At 42.0% G+C, this 15,494-nt stretch overlaps 1 protein-coding gene across 1 annotated transcript; it reads left to right on the forward strand.

The window, feature by feature from the left end:
• Positions 1-922: 922 nt before the first annotated feature.
• Positions 923-11,817, forward strand: ATP6AP1 (ATPase H+ transporting accessory protein 1). The gene is made up of 10 exons (XM_015889923.3): positions 923-1,081; positions 2,868-2,994; positions 3,747-3,821; positions 5,533-5,726; positions 6,821-6,861; positions 7,273-7,358; positions 8,427-8,662; positions 9,239-9,286; positions 10,389-10,623; positions 10,967-11,817. The coding sequence occupies exons 1-10, from the start codon at positions 984-986 to the stop codon at positions 11,174-11,176; spliced, it is 1,350 nt and encodes a 449-aa protein (XP_015745409.1). The 5' UTR covers positions 923-983; the 3' UTR covers positions 11,177-11,817.
• Positions 11,818-15,494: the final 3,677 nt, after the last annotated feature.

The following is a 15,494-nucleotide window of genomic DNA, read 5'->3' on the forward strand; positions in this document are numbered from 1 at the left end:
TCTGAGCTTGGTGGTTTTCTTGCAAACATTTCATTACCCGGCTAGGTAACATCTTCAGTGATTCAGTAACTTTAATTATTTATTTATATTTCAAACTTGCCACCACCCATCTCACTGCAGAGTGACTCTGGATGGTTTCTTTCCTCCATGGACCCTCCCATTACAACAATATTTTGAGATATGTTAAGCCACAAGATAGTTATGAGACCGAAATCTTTCAGTGGGTTTCTTGGTCGAGGGGAAATTTAAACCTACCTCTCCCTACTCATGCCAGGATTCTTAACCACTATATCCACTCAGTGGTTAATGATTGAAGGCTTCGGGGCTATAGACAAAACATCAACGTAAATAGGTCGCTTGTTATCTATACACGAATATATAATTTTCTGCACAATGTAAATCCTCCACATACAGAAGGATGTACTCTGAATACGTTTAAGGCACGTTCCTCGGCCTCAGGGTGAAATTTAAGAAAAGAGAACAGGCTACGCTCTGCTTCCTCTCATTTCCCTTCAAAAGCTCCTTCTTTTTCCAACCTGGAAACGAGGGCAGGGGCTCCTAACACGCAATGACACTTTCCTCACGAGTAAAAAATCCTGCGACGGGTCCTGCCTGGGAACAGGACCACGTTGCAAAGTCTACGCTCTTTTACTCTGGAGGAAGCCCTAGACAGTCCTTGAGTGGAAGCCACTTCCGTGCCGCCGGCCGTATTTATAAAATCACCCTGAGCCACCCTCGGCTTCAAAGGGACTATCCCCTTAAACAGCCAAAATCGAGTTTTGCCGAACTGCGGAGAGATTTCCGATCCCGGGAAAGGAAGTGGCGGACAACATGAAGGAGATGTCCATTGGCTCTTGAAGGTCCCGCCCCGACCTCTAATTGGATATTCTCCCAAGCCCGGTAGCGCCCTTCCGGGTTCTGATTGGTTGCAGCGGGCCGGGAAAGCAGGAGAAGAACGGTCCGCGAAGGGAACAGGAAGGAAGATGGCGTTGCAGCGGGTTTTTGGGGTTTTGCTGCTGAGCCTGGGGCTGGTGGCCGCACATACGGGACAGGTGCCCTTGCTGGCTTGGTCGAGTCACAGGTATGTGGGACTCTGGAATATTCTGCGTGGCTGAGTTCATGGGGACTAGAGTCATGGGAGATCGAGGTGGCCGAAGGGATGTGTTTGGGATTGCTTTGCGTGGACAGCCAGCCGAGCCTTTATTCTGTTTTGTTCCTCTGGGTCGCTCCCTTTCTCCACACCTTTCGGCTCTGGATATTTTAAACGCGTTATCCCTGAGATGTAAACCACCAAGCTGCAAACGCATGCATTTGTATCTCCCTTGAACACTGATTTGCTGCAGTTATACTGCATGTGCAATTCTGGGAAACGTGTGAGATTGTCTCATGATCGCAGATTATTCAGTCATTAGCTATTCTCGCTATTGATTGTGAGTGAAACGGGTCTCTTAGTGTATTTTTGGTCACCTCTGTGCAAAGCGGGGTTTACTATTTCTGGGAATAATAAGAAATTCCCCTTTGCTATATGGACCTGGAAGAATATTGTGAAATGTAGCTTTTTGATCTGCAGTATGCTTCAGATATTAGAGATCTTGAAATGTGTGTTGTCAGAATAGGGTGCAAAGATGGTTTTAAAGATGTTGTGTTAAAGGGAACTGAGATAGTGAACAGCTTAATTTTATAGTATTTTATAGTACAGTATTATTAGTTTCTACCAATGAGATTCTGACTTTGGCAAAAGTGTCATTTACAAATTACGTCTTAGTTCCAAGATTCCCAGTGTGACATTTCTGACACTACACGGACAGAGTATTCGATTTACATAAGATGGCTTTTTTCCCAAAGGAATCAATAAAGTTTGGTGCTTCCAGGAGGACTTTTCAAGAGCTATAGGATTTTTTGCATCTCTGTTACAGGGTATAGAAAAGGGACATTCCATACCCTTAGAAGAGTTTATTTCCACCAGTTTTGGGGGTATAAGAGAAGACAATTATTCTACATTGGTTTTTTCCCTTTTTCTTTCCATAATTATCATTTTGGTGTATCCACCAGAAGCTACATCTCTCATAATTTGCTCTCCTTTTTTTTTAACACATTTCTCCCATTTGATTATTTTTCCCTTTGTTCTGTTGTTGTCCTTGCCTAGGGAGATATAATTGTATTGTGACCAATTGCAGTTAGTAAATGGATGTAGCTTCTAATGCAAGAAAACAGATGATGTGATGGGGTTTCTACTTACTCCTCCACTTCAACAGTCTTGAATAACTTTTTTTGTGACTCTGAGAAACTTAGGAGCAATCATATTTTGGAAATTCGGTGGGAATGGTTGGCATCAGATTCTCTTCTCCCCTCAAAAGACTTATTTGTTGAAATAAAACTTGGCTGTGGATAAGAGATGCAAACAATGTATTATTTTGCTCTTTTATCACTTATTCTCATCTTACAGTTGCTGCAGCTCAAGCTAGAGCAATTTCCTCATTGAGCAGATATGGAATCACAGATGGGCTTGAGCCCAGTTGATATGCAACCTTCATGGAAACTGAACAGGTGGCCAAATATTGAACCTAAAAACTCATAGAGCTTTACTGTTGGCTTGTGGTGAGCGAAATGCTCATTTTAATCACATGCGTTCTATCTGCATCAACATCATTCCCCAAACTGGTGTCATCCAAACATGTTGGCCTTCACTTTTTGTAACGTCCAGCCAGTGTGCTGTCTGGGATTTGTGGGAGTTGAAGTCCAGTACACCTGAAGACAGCAGGCTGAAAAAGTCTGTGATATTGTAAGAGAAAGATAAAAGTTCCTGTGAAAGAGAAGCGTAGCTTTTCTCCTTTGACTCTTTTTTCCCCTCTGTCTTGTGAGCACAGCTCCTTGTGGTCCCCTTTGGCAGCTCCCCATGAGGGGCATGTGGTGACTGAAGCTCAGCTTGCATCTTTACTGGACTCAGCAGTAGACAGTGGCCCTCACAATGTACTGCTGTTCCTTCAGGAGAAAGTAAGTTCGGTGACAGGCGTCTTCATTATATTTTGTTGTGAGCCGCCCAGAGTCACCCACTGGGGGAGATGGGTGGCATACACATTTAATAAATAAATAAATTTTATGCCATGAGGGTATCTTCTTGCCAGTGGTTGCATGTTGACTGTTCATGTGGACTCCTAAATCCTTCCTATTCTAATCTGTGGGAGTAGAATAATCCTTTGGAAATAACTTTTTTACCACTGAGTATTAATTAATGCTATAGAGTTCATTGCCTGAATACTGATTGTGGTTCTTTTAGGGATTCAGTGAGGGGAAAAAAGGCTTCCGGTTTCTTGAGTGCCCATGGCAATAAAAGGAAGCTGCTTTGGCTTAGTCATGTTCACTGAGAACCTTGTGACATTTCATCATGTCTTCACTGCACTTACCAGGGTCTTTGTTGGCCGGTGCTGATTGAAGCTGCTTGTAGGGTTGGGTATTGCTCCCCTCCCCTCCCTCCCCTCCCTCCCCCCTCCCATATTAATATGACAAGAAAATAAAACATGCAGGCTGCAAAAGTCGGTTGCCCCTAACCCGGAGCAGAGTCTTCTGTTGAAAGCTCCTTTTGCCCATTTTTTCCTTTGACCTGTTCTGTAGGTCTGAACTAAAATCAAGGTGGCTTACTGTCAAAACGTAAAATGTTAAAAATGCTGTGCAAAAAGCCTTGTGGTCCAGAGAGAGAGAGAGAGAGAGAGAGCTGGGTTTAAAACAGAATTTGCCTTTCCTTACAGCTTAGCATTGAGGATTTCACAGCGTATGGTGGAGTGTTTGGAAATAAGCCAGACAGCGCCTTCCCCAATCTGGAGGTGAGCGAGAATAACTGGGAGGTGTAAATTGTGCTCACCTTTTTCTCTTACTGTGCATGTATTTGTGTGTATGAACATATATATGTGTTTGTGGGTGTATGTTGTATATGTGTGTGGGTGTATATATGTACACACAGACACACATATAGAGTGAAACCTTGATTTAATGAGCCACTTGGGGGAAGAAGGCGGATCCATTACTCCTGAATGTCTGTTAAATCTTAAATTATATCAAGTTATGCTGATTATTCCATTTGTGTAATGATGTCATAAATCACATGAATGAAGTAAAATCAACTTAAAATTAATTTATATTTGGCTGCCTCAGCCGGACTCCTTCAGACACAGTGGATTTGTCCATTTCAGGATGGAAGTTTGAGTGTCTGAAGTCTGAATGGGGCTCTCTTAACTGAGGTTTCATTGCAAGTGTTTTTTCCACTGGGCCACTGCTTCCAAGAAGTAGTAAAAAGAGGATCTTAAAACTCAGTCATAGATTTTAAATTTCCATTGTATCCAGCTAGAATTTCTTTTTCTTTCCTTTTTGGGCTGTCCTTTAAGCTAGAACGACTTCCTGTTTCTTCACTTTAGACATGTGGTAGGTAGCAAGGGAATGGAAGCCAGAAAAATAAGCCATGCTGCTGTATTAAATGAAACGGGAAAGGAAGAGAAGCAGCTTTTTTGGAGTTGTTTTTTTTTTTAAATAATAAAAAGCAGCAGGATCGCTGGGATGTATTATTTTAAGTATGTTTGATTAGGATCTCCTGAGAACTGCATTCAAATTCTTTCTTAGTTGTGCAGCCTGCAGACTCTCTCAAGCTAATCTTGTCACAAGTGATGTCTGTGAGAAGATGTTAATAGGAGACAGAGCTTTCCTAGCTGTCTTGAGCTTCTAGGAAGGAAAAGGAATAAAATTCAGACTTGATTTGAATTTTAGCTACAGTCTTAAAATCTAATTACATATTCAACCTAGTGAATGGATAAAGTCTCTTTATGCCACTTAAAGAGGGGAGATGCAGGTATTCAGATTTAGGCCCAGCAAAGGGCTGTTTCCTATCTACTATTCCGTTTTCATTTTTCATTTCATACTGTGTACGAAATTCAAAATAATGTAAAAATAATCAACAATTTTCCACATATGAGTTCACATAAATAGGCTGGAATATACAATGACAAACGAAAGCCCTCTCCCCCAGTGCTATTTATTTCAGACAGTAAATTACAAATGGAAACTTTAAAAGGTGCTAAATGTTTCATTTATCCCTTTTTTTCCTAGCCCTAACCCTTTCGTGCAACCACAGACTGTTTATAGACAGTCACTGAAAATCGTTGGTGTGATTTCTCGCCAGATCTTGGTGGTAAATGAAAAGTGGGCTAAAAGAGCTATAGTGTAACTTCAGGAAGGCTGCATTTAGCCCACGACCCTTAACCTGCATTTAACCCTTAATCCTTGAGTTACATCTTTTTTCCTAGGATATATTAATGGTAATGCTGAAATATTAGACTAGAATGCTGAGTATTAAAGTGAACTCGGGCCATGGAGTGGCTTGGATGGAGATGGGCTACATGGCAGTCGAAAGGCAAAAAATTGTAGTGCTAAAAGACGGACAGTCGGCAGCTCAAGATCATGAAGAAGCACTGGCCCTTCTATTAACAACATGCCTCGGGAAATCCTGTTGGCCTTGATCTGACTGTTTCACCGTCTTCCCACCAGAATGCCTTGGGAGCAGCTCCCTCTTCCTTGGTGCTTCCCTCTGTCGACTGGTTTGCAGCTGGTGCTGTCCCTGCCTTTTTGAAGGCCAAGCTGGGCATTTCACCTCTTCACGTGGACCAGAACACTCTGCAGGAGCTGAAGCTCAATGCCAGCCTCCCTGCCTTACTGATGGTGCGATTGCCTTATACCACCGGGTAGGTATTCAGCCTTGTAGGGCTTCTGTTTTTGTTACTAAGGCTGGAGTATCCTCCCGCTTGTGCATGTGTGCACACAGGTATTGCAGGGTGCAAAAAGTAAGGCATCTGCAGGGCTGCAGGCAATAAAGGAGTGTACTGACATCCTTGGGGAAGGTATGAGAGAGCCATTAAGGGCGGAAGGAAGGAGGGAGGGAGGGAAGGAGCAAGCCATTGGGGGGGGGGACTTATAGAAAAGATTACTCAGTCCTGAGAAAGAGAAAAGCAGGAGAAACGAACTCAAAATAACTCTGCCTTGATTTTGTTTAGTATAAAATGGGAGAAAGAGAGAAACTTGGACAGGCTTTCAAGATTCTGTTGCTGTACAGTAAAGAGTATTTCTGGAATCCCTGCCATGCCTGTTTCTTGACCTGGCCTACTTCAAAGGGCTGACAACAATCTTGAAAGCCTGTCCAAATTTTTCTCTGTCCCATCTTATACTAATCCAAGGCTGGGTTATTTTGAATTTCTTTCTCACACTTCCCTCTATCTTGGGGCTGTGTAATTTCTTTTCTTTAATGGCTCTCTCATACCTTCCCCCCAGTCCGCTTTCCAATCCTTTACACGAGCACATAACATTCTACTGATCGTTACACTTAACATTGAGACAATCTGTTACCATTTCTTGCTCTTCTGGATGCACAGCCTCAAGCTTTGGATCCAGCTTATTCATTTCCCCCAGAGTCAACCTCTCCAACCTACTCTGCAGTTCCTATTTCACTCTGTGTAGCCTACCTGGGTATTTCAGCTTTTGTACTTTCCCCCTTGCCTTCTTCCCCATACTTCTTGAGACCCATGCATGTTGCACTTCCCCTAGGTTTTTAAATCATCCTCCACTGCACAGTCTTGGAAGGTTGATCTGGGCTCCCCTCCATATCAGGTAGTGAGAAGCAATGTGGCTCCTGAAAGTGGTGGCCAAAATTTCTCTCTCCAACTAGAGAATCATTGATAACGGTAATGGAAGAATCTAGATTCGTACAAAGGGAGACTGGAGGCTCTTTTGTAAACAAGGTCTGTTCTCTCTCTTCTTCTCTCTCCCCTTTTCCCTACTCCAGCTCTAGTCTTATGGCCCCAAAGGAAGTTCTGACCAGCAATGGTGAGCAACAGCTTGAAAACCTTAATCCACTGGGGAAGAACGGCCTCTGAAGGCATTCTGGGTGGGCCTGCGGAGCTGAGTAAGGCAGTATCTGCTTGGAATGTCCTGGGGCGGGACTCTGGTTCTAAGGTCAGCCTCATATTTAGTTTGTAGTAGACAGCTTGTAGCAGTCTGCCCCTTGCTGACTGGACTACCTTGTACGAAGGAGCAGTCACAAGGCAAGTTCTCCCTGACAAGGGACAGCAGCCGTCGCATGTGAAATAGGGGGGCAAAGAGCAGATGTGCAGACTGGGCCAGATTTGGAGAAGGCAAGTGGTGCTGCTTGGGGGTGTTTATTCATGGCTGGGCTTTAGCCTTCAGATTGGAGGCGCTGGGGCCACTTTTTTCTTCTAACAAAATTTCTTCTTGCAGATGAGATCTTGGGACAGGTTTTGAGCGCTCTGCAGTCAGAGGATATTCCTTACACAGCCATCCTGACAGCTCTGCGGCCTTCCAGGGTACATAGTCCTTCTGATTGCGCTGCAGTTCCTCTTCCTACTCTCCTCTTCCCATTCCTGGGAATACACGTGATTGTCTCGATGCCACATTAATTTGCCGCCTTTGAGTCTGAGACAGCTTAATAATAGGCACATGGTTTACATTACGAATGTTAAAAGTAAAATATAGTCAGTGATGATGAAATTATATACAAACAAATGGTGAAATCAGGAGGAAGGTAACAAAAGTTTTTTTTTAGATTCTTTAAAAATATTAATTGTTTTGCTAAAAGAGCTAGCAGTAAGAGAAGCTGAGCTAAATTTGATTTCTCCAAAGCTGAGTTTCCAGACAATGGATGCCTGTGTGGACATCTGGGGGCATTTATTTACCTATTTATTGGCTTTAGATCCTGGCTTTATTGTATGACATTCAAGGTGCATAACGCTCCCCCTTCCTGTTTTCCTCACACCAACGACCCGGTGAAGCGGGTTGGACTGAGAAAGAACAACTGACCCAAAGTCATCCATGCCCAAGGGAGGATGAGAACTCACGGTCTCCCGGTTTCTAGCCCAGGTCCTTAACCACTGCAGCCGTCTGGTCCTCCAGAGCAGGCCTTTCTGAGGTACCCTAAACCAGGGTGATATGCAGCAAAGTGCTCCACTTGACCTCTTCGTGGTGCTCCAGGACCTGTGCTATAAGAATGGGGAAGCCCAGCAAACATCAATTTAAAAATTCATTTAGACTCAGTGGCAGTAATGAAATACGATGGCTCCCTGTATATTTAATAATCTGTTCCTTGCTGTTGCTATAAAAATTACACTTTGATAGCAACTTTGGGAGAAGGTCTTGTATTGGAGAGCAGAGGTGGCTTTCTCCTTGTCTGCAACACAGAACATTTCCCTTAGTCTTTTCTGCCCCACTGTGTTCTCTCCACCTTTATTTTTCCTCCTCAATTCTCTGATAAAATGACTTTTGGTGAGGTTTTTGACGTGTGGTATTGTAATTCTGTTTGTAAGCTGTCCTTGGGAACACTGGTTGTAGGATATAGTATGCGTGTAGCGTATAAAGAAGTGAAAATTCCCTTCTAGGTTGCCCGGGATGTTTCTGATGTGGCTCCAGAGAAGCTAGGGCGACAGCTGCTTCAGAAGGAGACAGCATTTGCACCTCTTCGTTACCCCAAAACTGGGACCCCAAAAATACTCTTCTGGGCCAGTAATTTCTCAGTGACCATCAACAAGACACAGTTTGACCTAACCAACTTAACGTTTGGCCCTGGTGCCACAGTTGATGCGGAAAAGTCTGCCTGGAATCTCAATGCTTCTACGTGAGTTGGGGCGAGGGCTGTGAGGATGGTGGGGTGTGATGAGGGAGAATGTGAGCTGTCGTTGAGGAAAGTGTGTATAGGTGGGATGGGAGGTTGCTGGCTGCTAAGGGTGTGGAGGACCAAGCTGAGTGCACTTCTACAAATAATGGAATTCACCTTTGAATCATTCAAGCTGGCATGTCAATCGGTAAACATTTACGTGTTTGATGTGATTCTGCTTCTGCTAGTTATGGCGTGTGGAGGATCCTGAAGCCCTGCCTTTCTATGTCATTAGGATTGCTCCGTTTTGCCTTGCATCCACAACTGCCTGCATTTTGTCCCCAAGTTTCTCTCGGGTTTTACAGACTATGAGTGAGATTTAAACACACACACACACACACGATTTTGGGGAAATAGTCCTCTGGGATTTTTGTAGGTGGTACCAAATTCAAGGTTGGCGTAGTAGAATCATACTTGAAGTTTGCACAGCACTGGCTAAACATGGAGATTATGTAAATCTTTAGTAAGTACGGAGAGAGAATGTATAGTTTGGGGCTGATTAACCCCAGTATAACTAACTTTGCTTTCTCTCAATAGGTTGCTACTGAAATATCCAAATATAGGCGGGAAACTATTAGAAATCAGGTAAAGTTGGCACGGTTTCTCAGATCCTGTTCTTAGAACAGCATATATTTTACCAATTGTAAGCTTGTCTTTTTCAGTCTGTGAGTTAAATCACCAAGTTGTTCTCTACCTACAGCAGATCTGAAATTTGATACCTTTTTTTAAAAAGTAATGATCCATTCTCTCTCTCTCTCTCTCTCTCTCTCTCTCTCTCTCTCTCTATATATATATATATATATATATATAAAAAGGGATACCAAGCATACTGTTTAAGCCTGGCATTTAAAAGCATGAGAGGTTATTTCTTGTGGTTCCGTTTGCATCAAAGGGCTTGGCTGGATTTTTTGGTTAATATTCTAGAATGAGGGGTGCTGTTGCTTAGAGTTTGTCTGTGTGTAGCTCTTCCCAGGGCTGACCTTATGATCTAGAGTGCTAACCTGAGGTCTCACAGCCACAGAGAGCCCTTGAATTATTTTTATCCAGCCCCCATGGCTTCCAAGAAAACTGTGTGGACATCAGGAGTTCACCTTGACTCAGGACTTCACTTTTAAAGGCCCTTTTCACTACAGTAACCAAAAGACAGTGGCATGGTTACCCACCATTTTGAAGGGGAAATAATGTAGAAACACTCCCTTAAGTACTAAAATAGGTCTAATGCTTTTAAAATGTGGAGCTTCCCACTGAGTCTCCTCCAAAAAGCAAAGAGCAGAACATCCTGGTCCAGTCCACATATATGAGCCAGCCCTGTCCACTGGAGCCCTTCTTCCTCCCCCGCCTCAAATAAATGTTAAGTGTGATCCTCAGCCACAGAAAGATGCCAGCCCACCTTTCTCTTTTAGCAGTAGTATTAAGGCTTGATGAAAACCCTAAGGGGTTTTTAGAAATCTCATCTAAAATGGAAGACAAGCTGTTTTAGTGGATATTAGATAGTGATGCATGATGGAACCTGCCGCTGCTAGGCAGTTTGGGGCTAGTTTTATTCACGCATTGACCCAGAGGACTACGATGGAAGTGAGTAGAAAGGTTACTAAGGTTTTAAAGAACTACTCCAGATTATTTTTACATATTTTTGCTCTTCTTTTTTTGCACCTGTCTTGATTTTCTCTCTCCTCCCCCACCGCAGATTTAAAATGACAAATGCCAGTTATCCCATTTCTAAGCGGGACTGGTTTGTCCTCCACACTGTGGAACTGGTCAGATCTGGATACCCTCCTGCTGTCTTCAACGCTACCCAAATCACGGCCCCTACCAACTACTCCTTCAGCTGTGCTTGTGTCAGCAGTGAACCATCTCTGGGGGGCATCTTGGTCCCTGCCAAAAATGCCACCCAGTGGAAACTGACGATCATGAATTTTCAGGTATGCTGAGTGGGGAGAATATATTCTAGTTGGCTTGAAACAGTGGGAAGTTTCTAACAGAAAGCTCTAGTCCTTTGTAAAACCAAGCTGTCCATCTTTTCCAGAAATAAGCCATTTTGTCCCTGTATCAATGGACCAACTTTCTTTTTAATCAATTATTCTGGTATTTGGGAGGAGAATGGGTTTTACTTGCTTTCTGTGATTGGCAGCCAGAGATCAAGGCCACTCTCCCACATCCTCTGACTTCTGGCAGACTTTGTAAATATCCCTTTGGGAATATAGTGGGATATAGGGAGATTTAAACCAGCCTGTAGCACTAATACAATCTTCTCTGTCCCTGCAGATCCAAAGCTACCAGCTGACAAATGAAACATTTTCTGATGCTAGTGACTGTGCTGGTTTCTTTTCTCCTGGAATCTGGATGGGTTTGCTCACCTCATTGTTTCTTGTTGCTATCTTCACCTATGGCCTCCACATGGTCATGAGCCTCAAGACTATGGACCGATTTGATGACCCCAAGGGGCCTACCATCTCTGTGCCCCAGACAGAATAGTGGCCAGTTCACGTGCATCTTCATATCAAAAAAGTGGCCAGCTTGTGTACCCCCATATTCTGCCCATTCCATCTGTCATTTCATCTTCCCAATCCAAAACACGATGCACTAAATTCTATTTGGTCCTAGGCCTTTACCTTGTATAGCTGCTTCCTCACTCACATCCCCCTCCTTATTTTTCTCTCCTCAACCTAATATTCCTGGAGACAAACTGTAAGTAAATGGAGATATAGTTTTCATACTGGATAGATGGACATCCTATGTTTTGCACACTGCTGAGACTATCTGCACTGAGGTTTGCTGAGGCTGTATCTCTTCAGAGAAAACCACCATTCCCTTTGCATTTCTACTGGACAGAAATAACCTTACCTTGTAATGTAAAGTGGTGTACATTTTTGGTCAATTATTTTTCCCCCTTGCCTTACCCAGATCCCTTTTTTGCACCCATTCTGCTGTATTCCAAGTAGTTCTTCTCCCCTTGTCCTTATTTATTTGTGGTTCTTGTGATTAGTTCTGTTTATAATAACTCAAGTGTTTGGGACTTGATGCTGCTCGTGATCAGGTTGGGTGGGGTTTCTTTCTCATGACCCACTTGCTGTTCCAGCAATTTGAAAGATGCAAATAAAGGAGAGAGAGTTGGATCGGTGCAGTGTGTGCCTAAGTGTTGGGTGGTAGCAGTTCCTTGTGAGCTATGAAGGACTAGAGATTCTGAAACACCTTTTGATTTAGTTGAACCCATGGAACATGGTTTACTATTTGAATATATAATCTTTCTTTCTTTTCTCCCAGTCTATTGCAAACGCCAATTATGAATGCTGCTTTGTGCATTCTGATGTACTGATTTTTAGATGTGTATTAAGGCAGGAGGGGGACGCAGCGGCTTAATGACACTGAAAGTTGCCGGCCAGAAATGGTCGACGCTTCAGCGATTCGAGTCCAGCCTTCGCGTTAACAGGGTGAGCTCCTGTTTCCTCCCCAGTTCCTGTCAACCCAACAGTTCGAAAACTCACGTGAGTAGATAAATGGGTACTCTCACTCTGGTGAGAGGAAAAATGCTGGCGGCGCCTTGCAAAAAGGAGTCGGGAGCAGTTGCCGGTAAGCGTGAAAAACAGCGTGCGCCAAAAAAGGGTGCGAAGCAACGGAAACCCCGCCTCCTGCGCTCGCCAGCTGGGCTCTGCTCTAGGAAGGAGGCACTGGCAAGCCACTTCCGAAACACCTTGCCTTGAAAACTGCAAAGGACTTGTCCAAAGCAATCACTTCAGAGTCGGTAACGACTGAGCGCAGATTAAAAAAAAAAAAAATTAAGGCAGGAGACAGCAACTTGCAGTCTTGGACTAATTTTAATTGCCCTCAGCTTAAAATCCATTTTTACAAGTAATAAATTCACAATAAAGATCAGTCTCTTCCTCAGCAGACTTTATGGTGTGAAATCAATCAATCATACCAATTTATTACAGTCATTGGCCAGTGATTAATAGAACTTCATAACAGAAAGTATAAAATACAAGAAAAATTAAAAACCAAGGAAAGATGATGGGTGCATAAGTGGAATCAAAGGTATAAGTGCAATCTTTAAAATAAGAGTAAACTGAAATGAGGTATCAGTGATATGAGTTTAACTGATTAAAGTTAAAATTATTTAACTGTTCAAAACTAAATTAAGAGCCTAATAAAATACTAATATGCTAAGAGAAATTTATAAACCAATAACCTCCAGACAAATTTTAAGAAAAACAATTGAACTTCCATAGGATCAATAAGTTTTATTTGGTTAATAAAAACAAATAAGCTGCAATAAATCTAAGTGGAGAGGGTTGACCTCAGTTTGAGAGAGTATCTACCAGTAATTATGATTAAATAAAAGGACCTTCAATGTGTTTGCCCATACCCAGTCCGCTAATTATCTGTTGACAATTGCTGCAACACAAAACCTGGCAATGTTACATGTGATAAACATTTTCTTGTCTGACAGAAGAAAATCAATGAGAAAACTTTCATTTTGACCTGTAAAATGTGTCAGTAAAGAAAGAGTAAAGGTTGCTTGACTGATCTGGTAATGGGCCAAGTAGGGTGTGAAAGAAAAGAGAGTGAATGTATACAGCTCTGGCATTTCCCATTGCTTCCAGCTGTCACTGTTGACACAGATGTAGCCTCTGGAATGGGCTTCAACAACAAAAAAGGCAGTTCATACATGCATTATGGTACAATTTTATGACAGCAGAAATACTTGTTGGCTTTTCAGTAAATGATAGACTTTTAAAACAAGGGACTGACAGGCAATTTCCTCAAATGCCTGGGTAATGTTCCTAGTGTTGTTGCTGGTTAAGAGAGAAAGGCCTGTTAAGGGTCACTAGATCAGCCAGGAAATAACAAGATAGGTCTGCTTGCAATCTATGTATTGATTATGTTAGTCTTGATAGATAATCAGTTCTCTTGGTCCTTGGCACATTATATTTAAATATATAGATAGAACTTAGTCGTTTTTTCTGACTTTTATGCTGTAATTAAGTAGCACTTGCAGTTCTACCTTTTCATGAAATGTAGATCTAAAGGCGCTGCTTATCTGCATGTTTTGCATAATTTTATTTTTTATAATACAATGGGCCATGGATAGTAAATTTATTTTGATAGGTTATTATTGTTAAATATTATCTCAGTTCATTTAGATCCATTTATATACACTGAGATAAGCACTATATTTAAGGACACAATAACATACTTTTGCAGAGCTCAAAACTACTTCTATATAACTTTTATAAAAGTATGTAAGTATTGAATCTTAGAAACAAATATCTATCTTTCCTATTTGAAAACCCATTTCCTTTAAAACATGTTTTGCTGTGGTAAAAAACATTGTGAAGCATTACATTGCAAGCAAATCACACTAAACAATGCAAGAATAATTTCAAAATAGCTTAATTAGATTTGGCACTATTATAAGCACATTATTTAACATTCAGTACAGTTCTGCATAGCCAGATCTTCAGTATATATTGATATTCTAGTGACACCTTTCCTTGTAAATATATAGATCTATACTCATGAACCCCCAATCTGTTTCATATTAAATGGGAAAAGTTGGTTTCTTAGATCCTGTTTAAACAAAAGTGGAATTTGTAGGAATATGCCAAGTTATTATAAAACTAAAGGCACTTACAAATGTTATGTATATTGTTATTTTAAAATTAAAGATTCCACAATTTAGTACTACTGTGATCTACCAGTAGTTTTTGGCCTAATTTTAAAAGTTTGTGGGATGCTGTCAATTTACATCTCAGGCAAGAAAGATATGTAATAATAGCAGCTGAGGAATGTAAATTGGAATGAGAACTTTTCATGTTCTGCCCCTAACAGAAGAAAGATTCCCCATTCCTGGATTTCTATAACAAATAAAAAGCGTGTAGTAGCTGTTGGTACCATGGATGTGAGGGGATTGAGGAAAGGGATGCTTATTTCATTGAAAAGTGCATTTCCCAGGGAGTGAATATGCAAAAAAAGTCTGTGGATTCAACAGAAGGAATTACAATACCTGAAGCTATTGTGGGTCTCAATTCCTCCTGTAATCTATCGAGCAAAATTACATAAGTGCTGTATCTCTCATGGGAAAGTGGGGATACTAAGCCTTTGAATTAGATGTTTTCTACTTCCGTAGCTGAGAAGATAGAGGGAAGAGACATTTCCTTGCATTTTCATAAATAGTGCCATCGGCAAAAGAGGAAATGGCTGCTCTTTTAACATAGTAAACCTAGTAAACTTTCTAAGCATCTCCTAACACAGCATTTCTCAACCTCAACAGCTTAATAAGTGTGGACCTCAACTTCCAGAATTTCCCAGTCAGCATGCTGGCTGGGGAATTCTGGGAGTTAAAGTTCACATATCTTCAAGTTGCTGCGGTTTAGAAACTCTGTTCTAACATATATAAGTGATAGGACTAACCAGTCCAATATCCATTTAAACCCCACTACCATCACATACTTGAGTCAGTCACTTCGTCTGATTTTTGCCTAGTGAGACCATTGTCAGCAATGCCACTAGGACTGAGGGATCTCCTGCATAAAACGCCTTCCCGCCTCTTTTCCTGCTATGCTCGTCTGCTCTTTCCCCTATCCTCTTGCTGTACGCTTGCTTACTGTACACTTGATTCGGAGTTTCTTTTAAACTGGACAATCCTGGGCCTGCCCTGCTGAGGCCAGGAGTGATACTGAAGATACTCAGTAGTATCTCCGGATTGGCAATGGCCCTCTAAGCTTGTAGATAAGATTTCTTCTCCCCACTCTTGACTGGAGAGGTCAGGGTTTGAACCTATTCTTTCTAAACC

The sequence above is a fragment of the Python bivittatus genome, unplaced genomic scaffold (genome assembly GCF_059951505.1).
Source record: "Python bivittatus isolate LINGU-HERP-01145 unplaced genomic scaffold, Pbiv_v1 ctg000220_np1212, whole genome shotgun sequence".
NCBI classification, from domain to species: domain Eukaryota; kingdom Metazoa; phylum Chordata; class Lepidosauria; order Squamata; family Pythonidae; genus Python; species Python bivittatus.

Bases quoted from the DNA above. Each gene is read 5' to 3' on its own strand.
- ATP6AP1 (XM_015889923.3), top strand. From the start codon at position 984: ATGGCGTTGCAGCGGGTTTTTGGGGTTTTGCTGCTGAGCCTGGGGCTG. The intron at 6,862-7,272 runs GTGAGCAACAGC...TTCTTCTTGCAG, and splicing joins GGAAGTTCTGACCAGCAATG to ATGAGATCTTGGGACAGGTT. The intron at 7,359-8,426 runs GTACATAGTCCT...ATTCCCTTCTAG, and splicing joins CAGCTCTGCGGCCTTCCAGG to GTTGCCCGGGATGTTTCTGA.